General features: G+C 30.8%; 1 protein-coding gene across 4 annotated transcripts in view; it reads left to right on the top strand.

Annotated features, from left to right (window-relative positions):
• The window catches only part of ZNF407 (zinc finger protein 407), a 614,546-nt gene that overhangs the window by 231,118 nt on the left and 367,251 nt on the right, over window positions 1–16,177 (top strand). For 3 of the 4 annotated variants that reach the window (XM_074273803.1, XM_074273819.1, XM_074273810.1), the window contains one exon: window positions 4,645–4,719. In XM_074273803.1, coding sequence (XP_074129904.1) covers window positions 4,645–4,719 — 75 coding nt within the window. Of the gene's footprint in view, window positions 1–4,644; window positions 4,720–12,472 lie in introns of all 4 variants that reach the window. The other variant, XM_074273830.1, reaches the window with a different exon arrangement.

Raw genomic sequence — 16,177 nt, 5'->3', positions numbered from 1 at the left:
ATTTGTTCCTAATAGGTCTATATATTTGTTATTTCATACTGTTTTCTATAGTTTCTCTCATATTTTTTATTATGATATGAAGGATCCCTTGAATTCTGTAAAATCTCTTATCTATTATATTGCAAACTTTAATATATCTTATCAAGCTGGCAATCTTTAGGTATAGGATTAGCAACTGGGCAGGACACTGGCAAAGCAAATATTGGTGTACAGGAGAGAGCCATGAGGAAAATAAAGGTCATTGAGTTCCTATTACAAGATACACTAAAAAGTCACATTGAGTCAAACATGATTGAAAATTAGTAAACAAACATTCCCAAAAACTCATCTTTCATATATTTTATCTGATAAAATCAGTCAGATAAAATAAATGGGGATTCCACTTTAGATTTCATGTATTTGGATATTTATTAAACACCTATTATGTGCCTTGTAACGTACTAAGCACTTGGAATAGAGAAGAGAAGCAAACAACCGCCTTTATACTTAAAGGAGTTTAGCAAACACATGTAAACAAGTTAAATAAAAAATAATTTTAACAGACAGAAGGCATTAGAATTAAAAACGCTTGGGAAAGGCTTCCTGTAGAAGATGCAATTTTAGTTGCACACAAAGGTACCAGGGAAGCTAAGATGCAGAGATAAGAGAGAACTTTCTAGGTATTGGGGGCTGCCATAGGAAATGCTCTAGAGATTGAGATTATGGTATAAGAAAAGGTTGGTCAGGTAATAGTGTAAATAACCTTCGAATGCCAAAGGATTTTATGTTTAATACTGTTAGGAAAGCCCTGGAGTTTGCCGAGTTGGAGAATGATATTATCAGACCTATAGTTGATAACTGAATGGAGGATTGATTGAAGTGGAGAGATGCTTGAGATAAGCTAATTCACCATTAGGCTATTGCAGTTGTCCAAGTTTGAGATTGTTAAGGACCTCAACTAGTGGCAATCTGGGCAGAGGAGAAAAAGGAGTATATTTAGAGGAGAGAAAAGAGAATATTCTAAGTGAATTGACAGGCCTCAGCAACAAATGGAATAGGAGGATTAAAAATAGGTAGTGAACTTGAGCTATTGGAAAATGGTCTAATTAAGCAATGTTCCGTATTCCTATCACTTCAGGAACTGTCATGTATGTTAGCTTGTGGACAGAGTTTCAGTAGTAATGAAATTTTGTCTTCAATCAAAAAAAAGATCATAGGACCAAAATGTAATATAAATTATCACAAGAAATTAATATTTTACTATGGTTGATGTTAACAGTCATTTGTGTTTACTCTGTTTTCTCAAGTTAATATCATTACATGAATGCTGGAGAACCCAGTAGAGATAAAATCAAAGCCATATTTTACATTCGGTTTCACTGAGGTTCCATCAGTGTTCATCATTGAACTTGCCACAATTTAATTGTTCCTGGATAGTGTGGGAAACACCATTACATTCTGTTAGTTGAATTCTTCTCTTTTTTTCTACTCCACTTTCTTCAGTTTAAGATAACATTGTAAAAACTTTAGGAACTTTTGCAGAGTGATAACCATTTTATAATTCACCATATATCTTCCAAAGCAACTGCAGGAGAAAATGCTTAATATCACATAGTGATTCAAATAGTAAGTTGTCTAATGCTCCTAGAGCCTCTGTTAGTCACCTTAATTAGAAATTGATTGTTTAGAGACCAAAGAAGAATGGGAGAGATAGAGTAGGGAATATACCAAAATCCTTTCTTGTAGTACCTAGGAATGTGTTGGGTGAGAATAATGAGTGATTTGTGGCTCTTCTATTCTTTTCCTTTCACTTTATTAATAATTAAGTGAACTATATTTAAATAACCTATTAATTATATTTCTTGACTCACTTTGAGTCAAATGGAAGTTGAGCTGATGACACTTGAGTTATTACAGATGCTTTTTTTGGTTATATAATATAATATGAAAGTAGGATAAATTTACTTTGCTTGAGGTTTTGGTAGATGAATGGTTTAGATTACACATGGTATCTGTGATTTATTTCTGCTTTAATTTTCAGTATTAAGTCATTCCTTTGGTGCTATTGAGATAAATTTTAGATATTTTGAAAGTAATAAACCTGTTTAAAAAATTGAATATTTTATTACTAATGTTATATAACAAAACAGTTTAGAAAGGAATTGCTTTTAAAAAGTTTGCCTCATTGGCAGTCTAAAATAAAATCTTTCCAGTGTACCTTTGCATAATAGGTCTTTTCTTTAGAATCCAGACATTTCCTTTTAGGAATTTCTCTGTGTAGTCTTTGATTGGATCAACAAGACAAGATTAAGTTATAAATTCCTGCTACTATTTAAGTTAAAATAATGTTGAAACACCTCTAGCTTCTAAAAAAAAAAGGTGAATCAAGTTGATAAATTAGCACGTTTACTAGGATCTATTCTTATGAAATAGTTGTTAATGTTGGTGACTGATTTGTGTTTTGTTGCGTGGTAACCTAATTGAACAAATTATTATTTGTCAGATGGAGACAAAGATTGACCTCATCGAAGAAAACATGAATTAGTACTTGTAGTTTGAAAAATGAAATTTTATAATTGTAGTGTACAATTTTGAAGGAATAGAATAAAGCTGATAGTATTTGAATAATATAAAAATTCTTATTTTCTACCATTTCCTTCTATATTAATTCAGCAAAATGGTTACTGAATAAAGAATAATAGAATAAAGATGATAATTGTAGAATTAAATATTTGAAATGAATCTTCTAAGTTTTATTTTCCTTTTCACTAATATTGATAAAGGTAGCATAGAAGCTTTTTTTTTTTTTTTTTTTTTTTTTTGGAGACTTTAAGAACATTTCTACATTTTAACAATTACCTCACTAATCTTATTCACAATTTTGTCAGATCCCACCAGATTGTACTTGACTATATCAATAAACTGTCTAAATTTTGCATATTCAGCTTTTTAGCTAGTGATGGTTTCATGTCAAAAATAATATTATTGTTAGTATATAATGTACTTTATACTGTTAAAATAAATTTAGTTTGATACAAAGAACCTATTAAAATATGGAATTTCTTATAGTAGGCTATAGTTTTAGCTGAGTATTTTTAATGAAATTATTTTGGTAATAAATAATAATTCTCTTGACATTTGAATAGCATTAGTAATGATAATGTGATCAGTTATTTGGATTTTAAAGATTTCATATTCATTTATTTCTTACATATAAAATAGTATTTTAATGCTTTTTTAAAATAATAAGTTAATTTAAAAAAAAAACAACAATTTGAATTATGACATTTCACCTTGAAGGCTGCTCTGAGGCAAGATACTGTGTAATGTGAAAAGGCTCAAACTGTATTAATGTATTAAAAGATATATTTACTTTTTTTTTTTTTTTTTAATTTGCATTCCTTTTCTGCTTTTGTAGCTCATCTGTGGCTTAATGTTACCATGCTTTAGAGTTGCTGTATTGTCCATTAGTGCAAACATGTCCAGATGAATTCAGTATTTAATGTTAAAAATCTTATAACATGCCAGTTTGATTTGTAGCCCTTCATATCATAGAATGCTAATTAAAATCATATTTTTGCATATGTCATGCCTTTCATGTACATATGCAAATAGATTCTATTGCCTTTCAGCTATTAGCAATTAACTTTATGAAGGACAGCTGTAATACATAATTAACAAAAATGTTTGCAAGCCCTTTTCACACTGAAAGTTACAGCAGTAAAAATTTTTGCTTATCCAGAGACCCATTTTAGTCTGAAGCTCCCAAATGATATCTAAATTGTTTGAAGAGATCACATTTCATAATTAAATTGATGTTACAGTATTATCAGTGGAAGAATGATACTCAATAAACTAGCTCATGATTCCTATCTATTTCATATATATATATATCAAAATTGAATTAAATAAATTGATTTGTGCTTAAAAGAAGATATCATGTCAAGTAATACTTTTTTGTTGTAGTTATTACAACTCATTTTTACATTTGTTGCCACTTAAGTGGTATAGGCTTAACGAATTTCTATTTCATATCATTGAAAATACTTTTTAAGTTTTTAGTGAATAATTACATAAAATATTCTTATGGTCCTATACATATTTAATAAAGTTGGTATTTGATGTGGCTTACTTAGTGATAGAGGGATAAAATTGACATAATCTATATATTTTCTTGCTTTGTAACCTGATAAAATCATCTAAGGAGCTTTCATTCTCAGTTTTCTCATCTGTAAAATGAAGAATTGGACTTGTTGGCCTGTACACTTTTTTTGCTTTAAATCTAAGCTCTTAAGAACCTAATATGTGTGTGTGTGTGTGTGTGTATAATAAATATATATATATATATATATATATATATATACATACATACATATAAATTTATTTGTAATAGAAGTGTTAAAAATGGATGAGTTATGAACTCAATTGGATTTATGTTAGCTAGTTGTATAATTACATGAAAGTTGTCATGTACATGAAAGAATATTGTATGAGTGTTTTCAAATATATCTATATGCCTATATTCTATTTTATAGAATTAAGAATTACACTTTCAAGAAAGTGATTTTATTTTTGAAATTTTAGTTATGTGTGTAATTTTTACCTTTCAAAAGCTAATTTTGTACCTGTTTTCTCTAATTATTATATATATTTTTCTGTTTCCAGGGTTGCCTTTGTGATGAAGAAGCATTTAAATACTCATCTACTAGGCAAACATGGAGTTGGTACACCAAAAGAAAGGTAAGTATTTCTTATAACAATTTTAAAATTAAATTGCCAAAAGAAGCTTGGCAAATAATTTTTCCTGACTTCTGTTTTTTCAACTCTAGAGTGATTGGATTGGTCTAGAATAGAGGTCAGCTAACTCTGGTCTAATGGCAATATTTAGACCTCTTCTTGTTTTTGTGAGACCTTCAAACTAAGAAGGTTTTTTGCATTTTAGATATATTTATTTTTCCTGTGACCTGTAGTTGCTGGCCTATGATCTAGATTATCTTTATGAGTGCTTTAAGCACCAAAAATCATATTATCTTCAGATATGATAAAATCATCTAAAGGGCAACCTTTTAACGAACTTTGCTTCTGTTCCCTGTTTTTGCTAAGACAAAGGATTTGATATGCTTAATTATGTTCCAGTAGATGATTACTGAGGTTCTTTCCAAATTTTAAGCTTATAGGATTCTGATTTTAATATTCTTCTTAGTCTTTACTTTCATCTGACCATTGAGTAAGTTGTTTTTACAAAGCAAATATGCCAATTACTGAAATATGGTAAATCAGGCGATACAATCTATCTAATGGCATATTGTCAGTATAGTGATTTTTAAAATTCTTCTAGCATTGAAATGCTCTTTGAGTGATTATTTGAGCTGACACTATACCATTTCCTGAAGTCAGTTTAATTTTGTAGAATATGAGGTTTATTGTTTTTGAGAATTTGAGACACTTAAAATAAAAAGCAAAGCAGGATTGTAGAATGCTATTGTGGTACAGGGGCCACCTGCCAGCAGCTGCTGGAGGTTTAATTCAGACCTCTAGAATGGATCTCTTCATGTGAGAGGATGATGATGATACAAGGGGATTGAGAGGCAGTTGCTGTTGTTTGACCTCTTTCCTCTTCCCTCTGCCTCCAATTTATTTCATTCCCAGTTTGCAAGCAACACCTGTATCAGTAAAGGTCTCTTTGCAACTCCTTCATATGTCATAATCCACAGCTGTGGAGGCTTTCAGAGAATTGACTTGCCCCTTCACTTAGGCATGGTTCTTTACAGAATGCTATTTTGTGTGTGTAAAACAGCCATTCAGGAGCAAAATTCAAACATCAGAAAATATATTTTTCTATAATTTTATGCACATTTACTAGAGAATACTTCATCGCTATTGAGAATTTTTAAAAATAATTTTTATCTTCTTACATCTTATTTATATTTACATATATCTTACGTATCATCCTCAAAATAATACTATACTATATAATACTATAAAAGTATAATGCTATAGTTCCCATTTCATGAAAAATAATACTAGTGTTATGTCATCATTTGTCAAGTTTTTTTTTAATGGTATTTCCTGCTCTTCTACTATATCATCATTTACTTCATAACTTAGTTTTACATTAAGTAAATTTAATTTAAATAAATTAGATAATTAGGTAAATGGAAACAGCTAAGGTGAACATTGTTACTCATGCTGTTTTCAGTTTTAGGAGACATTTGATTCCTCTTCATATTGATTTAGTCGGAATCATAAAAAGTATGTCACCTTTACCAAAAAAATATGATGAGTTGCTCCATATACTCCAAAATGTTGCTTTTAATTGCATACGTTATTACAAGAAATTTTAGATGTTTTACCTCGGTAAAACTTACACATTTGTTTGTTTCACTTATTTATAAATATTTAATCATCTCAACAATTGATAAATACTTTTAGCAGTATTCTTTTGGTTAAAAAACTTTTTCGTTTAAATTTTATTTTTTATTCAAAGTATACTTTCTTCTATATATATTTAAAATGGTACTTATCAAATAGACTTGTGTCACTGAGTAGTATTGCATCATAATATACTTTCTTTGGGTCTTTTTTATTACTATCTCAAGTTAAATTGCAAGTTTACAATGAGAAACATTTTTATGTACTGAACCAAAAAAGAAATTGAATTTTGAAATTTGATTCACATTTTAATAAAACTTCATAATGTCTCTCATAATAATGATGATACAAGTACCTTAATTTTTTTTTTTACAATGTTTTTACAATGTTACCTCGTACAAGAAGTTGAGATTATCTCCAATTCATTCTATATCTATGTTATTTTTATGTAATTTTATTGTGTGTTGTTTCAGGAGTTAGTTCCTGAACTTTTTAAGATCAAGCTCTGTTTTAGGAATTTCTTTCTATTCCCAAATCTTAGCTCAGTGCCTGGCAATAGTAGGTGTTTAATAACTATTTGTTATTTTAACTTAACCTTATTATTCCTGCATTCAAGCAAGATTTCGTTTTCCTTTTGTTATCCTTCCTAAATAACTTCTAAATATGTCTGTATTTTTCTTGTTCTTTTTCTCTTCCTCCTATTCTTCCTCCATTTGTTAATACTCAAATATAGGAGTGTAATGTGGTACATTCCCTTTACTCTGAGATTTGGCAGTTTAACATCAGGGTATTCCTAGTTCTAGCTGCTGTAGCATTAATTGTTTCAGCATATGAATCCTTCAATTTTTATCTTGCCATGTCCAGTTCTGATCTGCTCCAGACGTGACCTAATCTAAAGATATTTTGAGTGAATTATTTTCTGCCTTTTGAGATGTTTTATAATACTTCTGAATGTGTTCTGTTCATAATACCTTGTATCTAGCACTTCCTCCTAATATACAGTAATACTGAGTAGTATCAGCAGGCCTGCAATAGTAATATAATCTCCCAGGAGAAGTCCCTAGTTGGTGATGGCTAAGATTTAAGTAGTGTAATCTAACACAATAAATGCCGAAATGCTTTTCTCTTCCTTTCCACTTTTCCCCACACCCTTCCCTTGGAGGGGGAGTTGATGTCTTTTAATGGTTTTAGGATGGAAGGAAACTCTTTACCAGCATGTTGAACATCACTTTGGGCACAACTGTTGTCTAAATTAAATTACATGGTTTTTCTTACTTATTTAAAACATTAATGCCTTGACTGTAATACTGTAAACTTGCTATATTTTAATTTCTCTAGGACAATATAATCAGTTTACTTTTTATGTTTTGAATTTGATTCTGCTTTGTGATGCATTGCGTATTATAGCAAATACTAATAGAATTTAGTTAAATAGGCTGTGACAATTAGATTAATAATGCATTTTGTTTGCAAGTATTTAGGGTTTGTAGTTTGACTGATATATGCAAAGATGATAATTTATTAAAAGTAAATTCATGTAGCCATACTCCAGAGTTTGATAGACCCCCCAAAAAAAAAAAAAGTTGTCATCATGAAACAGACCAGAAACAGAAAAATAAAATAAATTCAAAATTATACACTAAATGAAAGTAAAGCACAAATCATACATAGTTTTAAATTAGGGATTTCTTTCCCTTTCAGTTATTCCAATTTATATAAATGCTTTAAGATTCACAGTCATTTACCCACAACTGTACTTTGTAATATATAGTCCAAATTGTTAACCTCTCTGAATATCAATTTTCTCATTTGTAACATGAGAAGAGGTGGGCTAACAAGGGCACACCGTGAGTTCTGAAGTGTAGGAGCCAGAATTAGCATTCAGATCTCTGACTTCAGCCCATTGCAGGAAGTCGCGGTTTATTATCTCTGACATTTGTATTTTCTACAAACTTCTTGATATTTTTAAACTATACTATAATACCAAATACTGTGTTTACATATATATACATATATATATATATATATATATATTTATAGAATCATCTCTAAATACATATACACATTATAGCAAATTCTAATAAAATTATAACCTTATTCTGAACTGTTTTCTACTCTATTCACATTTCTCTTTGATATCCCTAATATAAGGTTTCTCTTTTGTGAGTCCTAATCCAAAATTTAACCTAACATTTAGCGTTACATTAACTACAAAGTATTATCATAATTAAAGATAGGCATAGGTTACAAAACAAGGTTGTGGAAGTTATATAATAGTTACTTAGTAGAAATAAGCTTAAAATGACTCAGAAAGCTAGGAGTCAGAAAGAATTTGAGTTTTTGTTTTTTATAATGGGGACAATGATGACATAATTTTCTTGTCAAAATAGTGCTTTTTGATGCTCAGGTTGATCCTGCTCTTATTTTAAAATTTTCAATTTAGATATCTTGTAGAGGTGAAGAAATAATAATTTCACTTGTATAGTCAATTCTATTGTTTATCCAAAACAACAACAACAACAACAACAACAACAACAAAACAGGATTTTCCCATTAGGAATTCTTTGGATCTATTTCTACATGCAATATAGCTCTTGCTGCTTTATTGTCTATATATATCTACCTCTGACATACAGTGGTCCACTCTAAGTTCAAGGACAACATATGGTCATTATTTTGGTATTAACAGTCTTCCTTATAACTGTATTTTGTACCCTAATGGAAACTTGGGATGTTCAATTTTACAAGTAGACATGATTTAATTATGAAAGGAAAGTACTGGCAACTGTGATAGTTTAGTTTTAATTTGTATTGTCATAATTTGTGATCTTCAGCAATCTTCTCCCAAACCCCATATAGTCTTTTTGTATTTATGGCATAAAACTGTATGAAATTAAATTTTTTTATATTTAAAATGACTATATCTGAGTCAAATTTTCTCTACACACAGAGAGCGTAAGAGCATAAGAGAGCATAGTATGCCAGAAGTATAAATATCCACAGATTTTGAAAATCTGTACCGCACTTGAAATTATTTTATCTTTCAAACATAATATAAAATTTGATGGATATATAATTTACCTCCTTTCCCAATATCCCCTCTTTGATTGATTCCCCCACTCTTCTAGGCCCTCTTTTACTCTCACTCTCAGTCTCAGACTCAGTATACTGACTTCAGGATATTGTCAATGAAGAATTGTATACATAGTTGTTTCCTTCGAAAAAGGTTATGATCTGATCTTGTAGGGAGAGTGAAGGATTTTCTATTAATTCCCCCTTTTTTTTTTCTCATTAAGGAGTCAAGAAATAAAAGGATAGTCCCTGGCATGTTTTGTGACCCCACTTTTGGAGCAATATACCTCTGGATAAATAAGATGAACTAGGTTAGAAGTTCTTTAGTTGTTTTTCTAAGGCAGCTGCTTAGCTCAGTGGCTAAAGTATTGGGCCTGGAGTCTGGAAAACTCAAGTTCAAATCCACCTTTAAATACTTGCTAACTGTGTGAAATCTTAGCAAGTCACTTTATCTCTGTTGCTTTAATCCATTGGAAAAGGAAATGGCAAATCACACCATTGTCCTTGTGAAAAAAATTCTGTAGATACTATTGGTTTGCTATGGTTCAGGAGCCATAGAGAATTATACATGACTGAATGATTGAATAACGACAGAAATACTTTGTTTTAGTAAAGATCATTTGCATGATTTATTAGTTATGATCAAATTTTATTAGTTAACAGTTACTTCACATTTTCCGAATTAACCAAAATAACTTATAAAATAACTGTCTCCTCACTGAATTTATGTATCATTAAAGTTTATCTTGAAATTGAAACTATGTTCTCAAGGGGAAAAAACATTCCTAGTATAAAATATAAAAAATCCTAGATGAGAGCCCTGTGCTACATTTTACATTATGGTATATCTACCCTGTTATGTCTTTTGTGAATACTTTGAAGAAACAGAAAAGAATTTTGTGACTCCTGACTCTCCACTTTAATTAGCTTCTCTTACTCATTTCTTCTCTTGGAACTTCCAGAATTCCTCACCATTTTTGAATCTGCTTATTCTTTTTGTAATTCTAAATACCTAAGTATAAATGAGAGTATATCTACTTTTTAGCATATATCCTTATTCTGTGAATATCCCCAAAGTGTGAAGTAAAACTAATTCCATTATATAATATATTTGGGTATTCCCCCAAAATATTCCTTATTAAACAGATCTCCTAGTATTACTAGTAGTAATAATAGTATTACTATTTTTCAGTTTGTTTACTAATAATAAATTGATAGAAATCACACTGGCAGATTATTAAACTGAGAATGACACAGAATTGATACCCAACCCATCCATTTGATCATCAAGCTAGAATGAGTATGTTTATCCTGGTAGATTGAAAACACATTGATAATGTACATTTTCCTTAGAAAAGTGTTATGGAGGTTGTGATTGTACTTTGTACGAATGTACTTGTACTTTGAGATGAATAAGAACTGAAAGACAAGATGTAAGCAAGGTATTATTCATGAGAATTACTTTTCACTGCATTGAAATTGTTCCCTCTCTACATCCTAGACTTTTTAAGCTAGATAGTCCCAAAGTCACGTTAAGAACAAACTTTAGGAGCAGTTCTTGATGTCTCAGCTTAATCCAAGGAACTGAGAAGAAATAGGCTTGAAAGACAGAAGAAAATCAATGTTAAATGCAACAGAGACATGATATTATCTATTAAAGATTGATTCACATTGTCTGCCATATAAGAGAAGAGAGAACTCCTTATGGATAGCACTTTTTCTTAGGAAATCAGGAAGCAAGGGTTTCTTCTGAGGTAAGAATGGTCTAATCTAGGAAGAAAATTGTTTTGCACATTTTTTTTGAGTTTGTGATAGAGAATCCATCAAGAATAAAAATACTATAGTGTAGTAATAAGCCTAATTTAGATTTTATATTCACTATATTTGTTGGGGACCTACTTGCTGCTTGCTGCTTTCTTAAGCAGTGCTTAGCAGAATGCAGGAGGAGTGGAAAACCCTGGGAAGGAAGGGTTCTGAGGATAAAGATGCAACACTAATACTTTGTGATGCCAAAGTGTTCTTTAGAGTCATAGTGAAGGTTAGTGCCTTATATTATTGTATAATAGTTGTGAGATGCAAATGAAATGAAATGCTTTGAAAATTGTAAGATACTATGCACTTTTTAAGTATTATTTTTATTCATTCATCAGCTAGATGAAACTATTCATAATGGTTAATGTTTTTAAAAGGTGCCATTTACATGTGTTGAAATGTCTAATTTTTAAGAAATGTTTCCACAGAAGTCAAGATAGGAGATAAAAAACCTATTGTTGGGAGTTTTAAAATCTTTCAACTTAGCATACTTGTTAGCTAGGAGAACAGTATTGCTTACCTTCATTAAGCCTTTTATAGTTTTTATAGAACTTTTTACATGCATTTGACATTCAGGCATTTTCTTTAGGTAAGCATGCGTTTTCAGATGTACAAGAGGCTTAGAGAGTTTGGGATTCATGAAGACAATGTATCTTAATTATGGTGTAATCAGGAATGCTTTTTTTGTGACTTATAGTTTTGTAGCTTACCTTTCACCACTGCCTTTCTAGATAATAATTCAATAAAACTGGAAAGTTTTTATGATTTTTTTCTGTTTGGGGATATTTTTGTAAAAAGTCATTAAATAGTTTATGTGTCATTTAAGTTTATAAACCATTTCCATGCCATTTGGCTGAGGAGTCAAAAAACTGGGAAGTAAAGTCTCTACCCTCAGGGAGATTGTTTTCTATTGATGAAAAATGGAAGAAAACACTTTGATACTGATTGATAGATCCGGGGAATCAGGACTGGTTTCCTGAAGAAGATTTAAGCATATAGACCTTGTAATTGAATTTGAGAAGTGGAGTTTAAGAGAAAGTGAATGAAAAATTTAGGTTTTAGACAATGGAAATGGCCTGGTGTGTGAGATGGAAGGATAATGAAGCAGGTCAAGTTGAGTGGACAATAAATTATGTGAGGGAAAATAATACCAATGTAAACAATAGGCTAGAATTTGAAAAGTTTTATAACAAGGAGATTTATATACTGAGGAGTTTTTATCTTTTTTTTTTTTTAGAATCACTATAGACCTGCTAAAGATTCTTGAGAAAAGGAGTGACATGTCCTTATGCCTTAAGATGATTATTTTTATGTGGAAGATGAATTATACAAGTACAGCCTGTCTTCACAGAGACCAATTTGAAAACTCTTTCACTTGTCCAAGCATGAGGTGTTGAGGACCTGAATTAGGATATGAGCAGAAAGAAAAAGTTACTATGAGAAAGCTGGAAAGAGAATTAACTAGCCTTGAGAAGTCTCTGAATAATCATTAGGAACACAATACAACCTTTTAAGTTTTTCATAGGGTTATAGATATGCTGTCTCATCTAAAAGTGGAAGAATAAGAGACAACAAAGAGCCCAAAATATATACGGAAATGGACTGGTAATATAATGATGTCCTCAAAAGAATTAGGAAACTTTGGAAAAGTAATAGATTTAGAAAGGTAGATTTCTGCTTTAGACATGATTCACTTGAGATACCTAAGGAATATATAATTAAATTGTCTATTGAAACAGTTGGTGTGATAGAAGATTCTATTTGAGAGTACAGATTAGGTCTGTACATATAGATTTGGGTCTTATCTGCATAGAAATTATGATAGAACTAATGGAGGCTGATGAGACCTTTTAGAGTGGGTGTAGAAAGAAAAGAGCACCCAGTGAGAGGGTGTTGAGGGGAATCACATAAGGCATGAGATGTTTGCAGCAAACTCCTTAAGAAAGATTTAAGGAAAGTAGCTATAGACCTATATCTCACATTATATCAAAAGAAGGTCCAAATATATGCATGATTTAGACATAAAGGGTGATATGAGCAGATTGAGAATATAAAATGGTTTACTTATATCTGTGCAAAAGAGAAGAAATTATGAGCAAGTAAGAGAAAAGGAACATTACAAAATGTAAAATGGATGATTTTGAGTGTATTATATGAAAACAATTTTGCTCAAACAAAATTAAGGTAACCAACTTTAGAATGAAATCAGAAAGCTGGAAAAATTATTTTACAATAACTTTCTTTGATAAAGGCCTTATTTTTCAAGTACTTGGAGAATGGAGTAAAATTTATAAGAATACCAGTCATTCTCCATACATACCAGTCAAAGGATATATATATATATATATTTTTTTTTTTAATTCATTTTTCCAAATTATCCCCTCCCTCCCTCCACTCCCTCCCCCCCGATGATAGGCAATCCCATACACCCCACATGTGTTACAATACAACCTAGATACAATACATGTGTGCAAATACCATTTTCTTGTTGCACATTAATTACTAGCTTCCGAAGGTATAAGTAACCTGGGTAGATAGACAGTAGTGCTAACAATTTACATTCGCTTCCCAGTGTTCCTTCTCTGGGTATAGTCACCCCTGTCCATCATTGATCAACTGGAAGTGAGTTGGATCTTCTTTATGTTGAAGATTTCCACTTCCATCAGAATACATCCTCATACAGTATTGTTGTTGAAGTTTACAGTGATCTTCTGGTTCTGCTCATTTCACTCAGCAACAGTTGATGTAAGTCTCTCCAGGCCTCTCTGTATTCCTCCTGCTGGTCAATTCTTACAGAGCAATAATATTCCATAACCTTCATATACCACAATTTACCCAACCATTCTCCAATTGATGGACATCCATTCAACTTCCAGTTTCTAGCTACAACAAAAAGAGCTGCCACAAACATTTTGGCACATACAGGTCCCTTTCCGCTCTCCAGTATTTCTTTGGGATATAATCCTAATAACAGCAATGGTGGGTCAAAGGGTATGCACAGTTTGATAACTTTTTGACAAAATTTCTTAAGAAAAAAGAAATTGTGAGTAGAAAAAGTTTAGGAAGCCATGTACTAAAACAGACTGTCCTCATTTTTATTTTCTAGAACTTCAAGTAGAATGTTCCTTATCTTTATGAAGTTAATGATATTTTGCAATAATGCATTTTACTCATACTAATGTTTGTCAATCTCCTTTTCATATACTAAAGCATAATTCAGTAAATTGTAGATAGTATAATTTTTACATTTTAAAAAGTGCTATGGAAAATGAAACCAAACAACGTAGAGAAAACTATTATTTCATATATTTTAAGGTCACCTTATTTAGAAATAAGTTATTTATAAATATGATTAAGGTAAACAAATATATAAGGCTTCTCTTAATCACAATGGACTTTCTAATCTTCTATTTTTTATTCTTTTTTTTTTTTCACAATTTACCCAACCATTCTCCAATTGATGGACATCCATTCAACTTCCAGTTTCTAGCTACAACAAAAAGAGCTGCCACAAACATTTTGGCACATACAGGTCCCTTTCCGCTCTTTAGTATTTCTCAAAGGATATATTTTTGATGATGAAATCAAACTTATCTATAGTCATATGAAATTATTGATTGGAGAAATGGCAAAGGGAAACAAAAAAGTAAAAAAGTGCCTCTTCATTAAATATCTAATTGGCTAATATGACACAAAAAGAAAATAATAAATATTGGAGGGCATGTAGGAAAATTTGGGCTCTAATGTGCCATTGCTAGAGAGCAATTTGGAACTATGCCCAAAGGACTATAAATCTGTGCATCCATTTTTTACCCAGCATTACCACTTCTAGATAATTAGAGATTAAAAAAATTAAAAGAAAACAGAAAAGACCTATATGTACAACAATATTTATAGCAACTTTTTTTAGTGCAAGAAATCAGTAATTGAGGGAATGCTTTTAAAAATACTCTTTAATTTAACTCAGCAAATCTTGGTATATGGTTGTGATGGGATACTATTGTACTTGTGTGCTTTCTTTTTCTTTTTCTTTTTTTTTTTTTTTAAAGATGAACAGAATGCTTTCAGAAAATCTTGGAACTGATACAGTGAAGTGAGCAGAAGTAGAGAACGTTGTAGACAGTAGTTAATAGTAATAGCAATATTGTAGTGGATAATCAACTGTGAATAACTTAGCTGCTCCCAGTAAAACAAAGATCCAAGACAGTTTTGAAAGACTTGAGGTGAAAATGCTATCTGCTTTCAGAGAAAGAACTGATGGAATCTGAATGCAGATTGAAGTATATTTATATTTATTTGTATTTGTATTTTTTTCATTTTTAATTTCTTTTATAACATGGACAATATGAAAATATATTTTGCATGATTACATATTATTCTTAAATTGTTTACTGTCTCAGGGAGGGGAAAATTAGGTGGGAAAGGAAGGAATTTAGAACTTAAAATTAAAAAAGAAAGAATACTAAAAGTATTTTGATACTTTAATTGGGAAAAAAATGTTTGGCTATGAAAAGAATACTCTTCAAACAAGACTTGTTATTCAAAAAAGTAACAATTTGCTGTTGTCAGATATATATTTTTTTAATTTGGCTTTTTATTTGCCAGATATATGCATGGCTAATTTTACAGCGTTGACGATTGCCAAACCTTTTGTTCCAAATTTTCCCCTCCTTTCCCCTACCTTTCCCCAGATGGCAGGTTGACCAATACATGTTAAATATGTTAAAGTATAAATTAAATACAATATATGTACAAAAATAATCAGACTTTGAAATAATGTACAATTAGCCTGTGAAAGAAATAAAAAATTCAGGCAGACAAAAATAGAGGGATTGGGAATTCTATGTAGTGGTTAATAGTCGTCTCCCAGAGTTCTTTTGCTGGGTGTAGCTGGTTCAATTCATTACTGCTCTATTGGAACTGATTTGGTTCATCTCATTGT

This window comes from Sminthopsis crassicaudata, chromosome 1 (genome assembly GCF_048593235.1).
Source record: "Sminthopsis crassicaudata isolate SCR6 chromosome 1, ASM4859323v1, whole genome shotgun sequence".
NCBI lineage: Eukaryota > Metazoa > Chordata > Mammalia > Dasyuromorphia > Dasyuridae > Sminthopsis > Sminthopsis crassicaudata.
The sequence above is the reverse complement of the archived record's forward strand: the minus strand, read 5'-3'. Positions and strand labels throughout refer to the sequence as shown.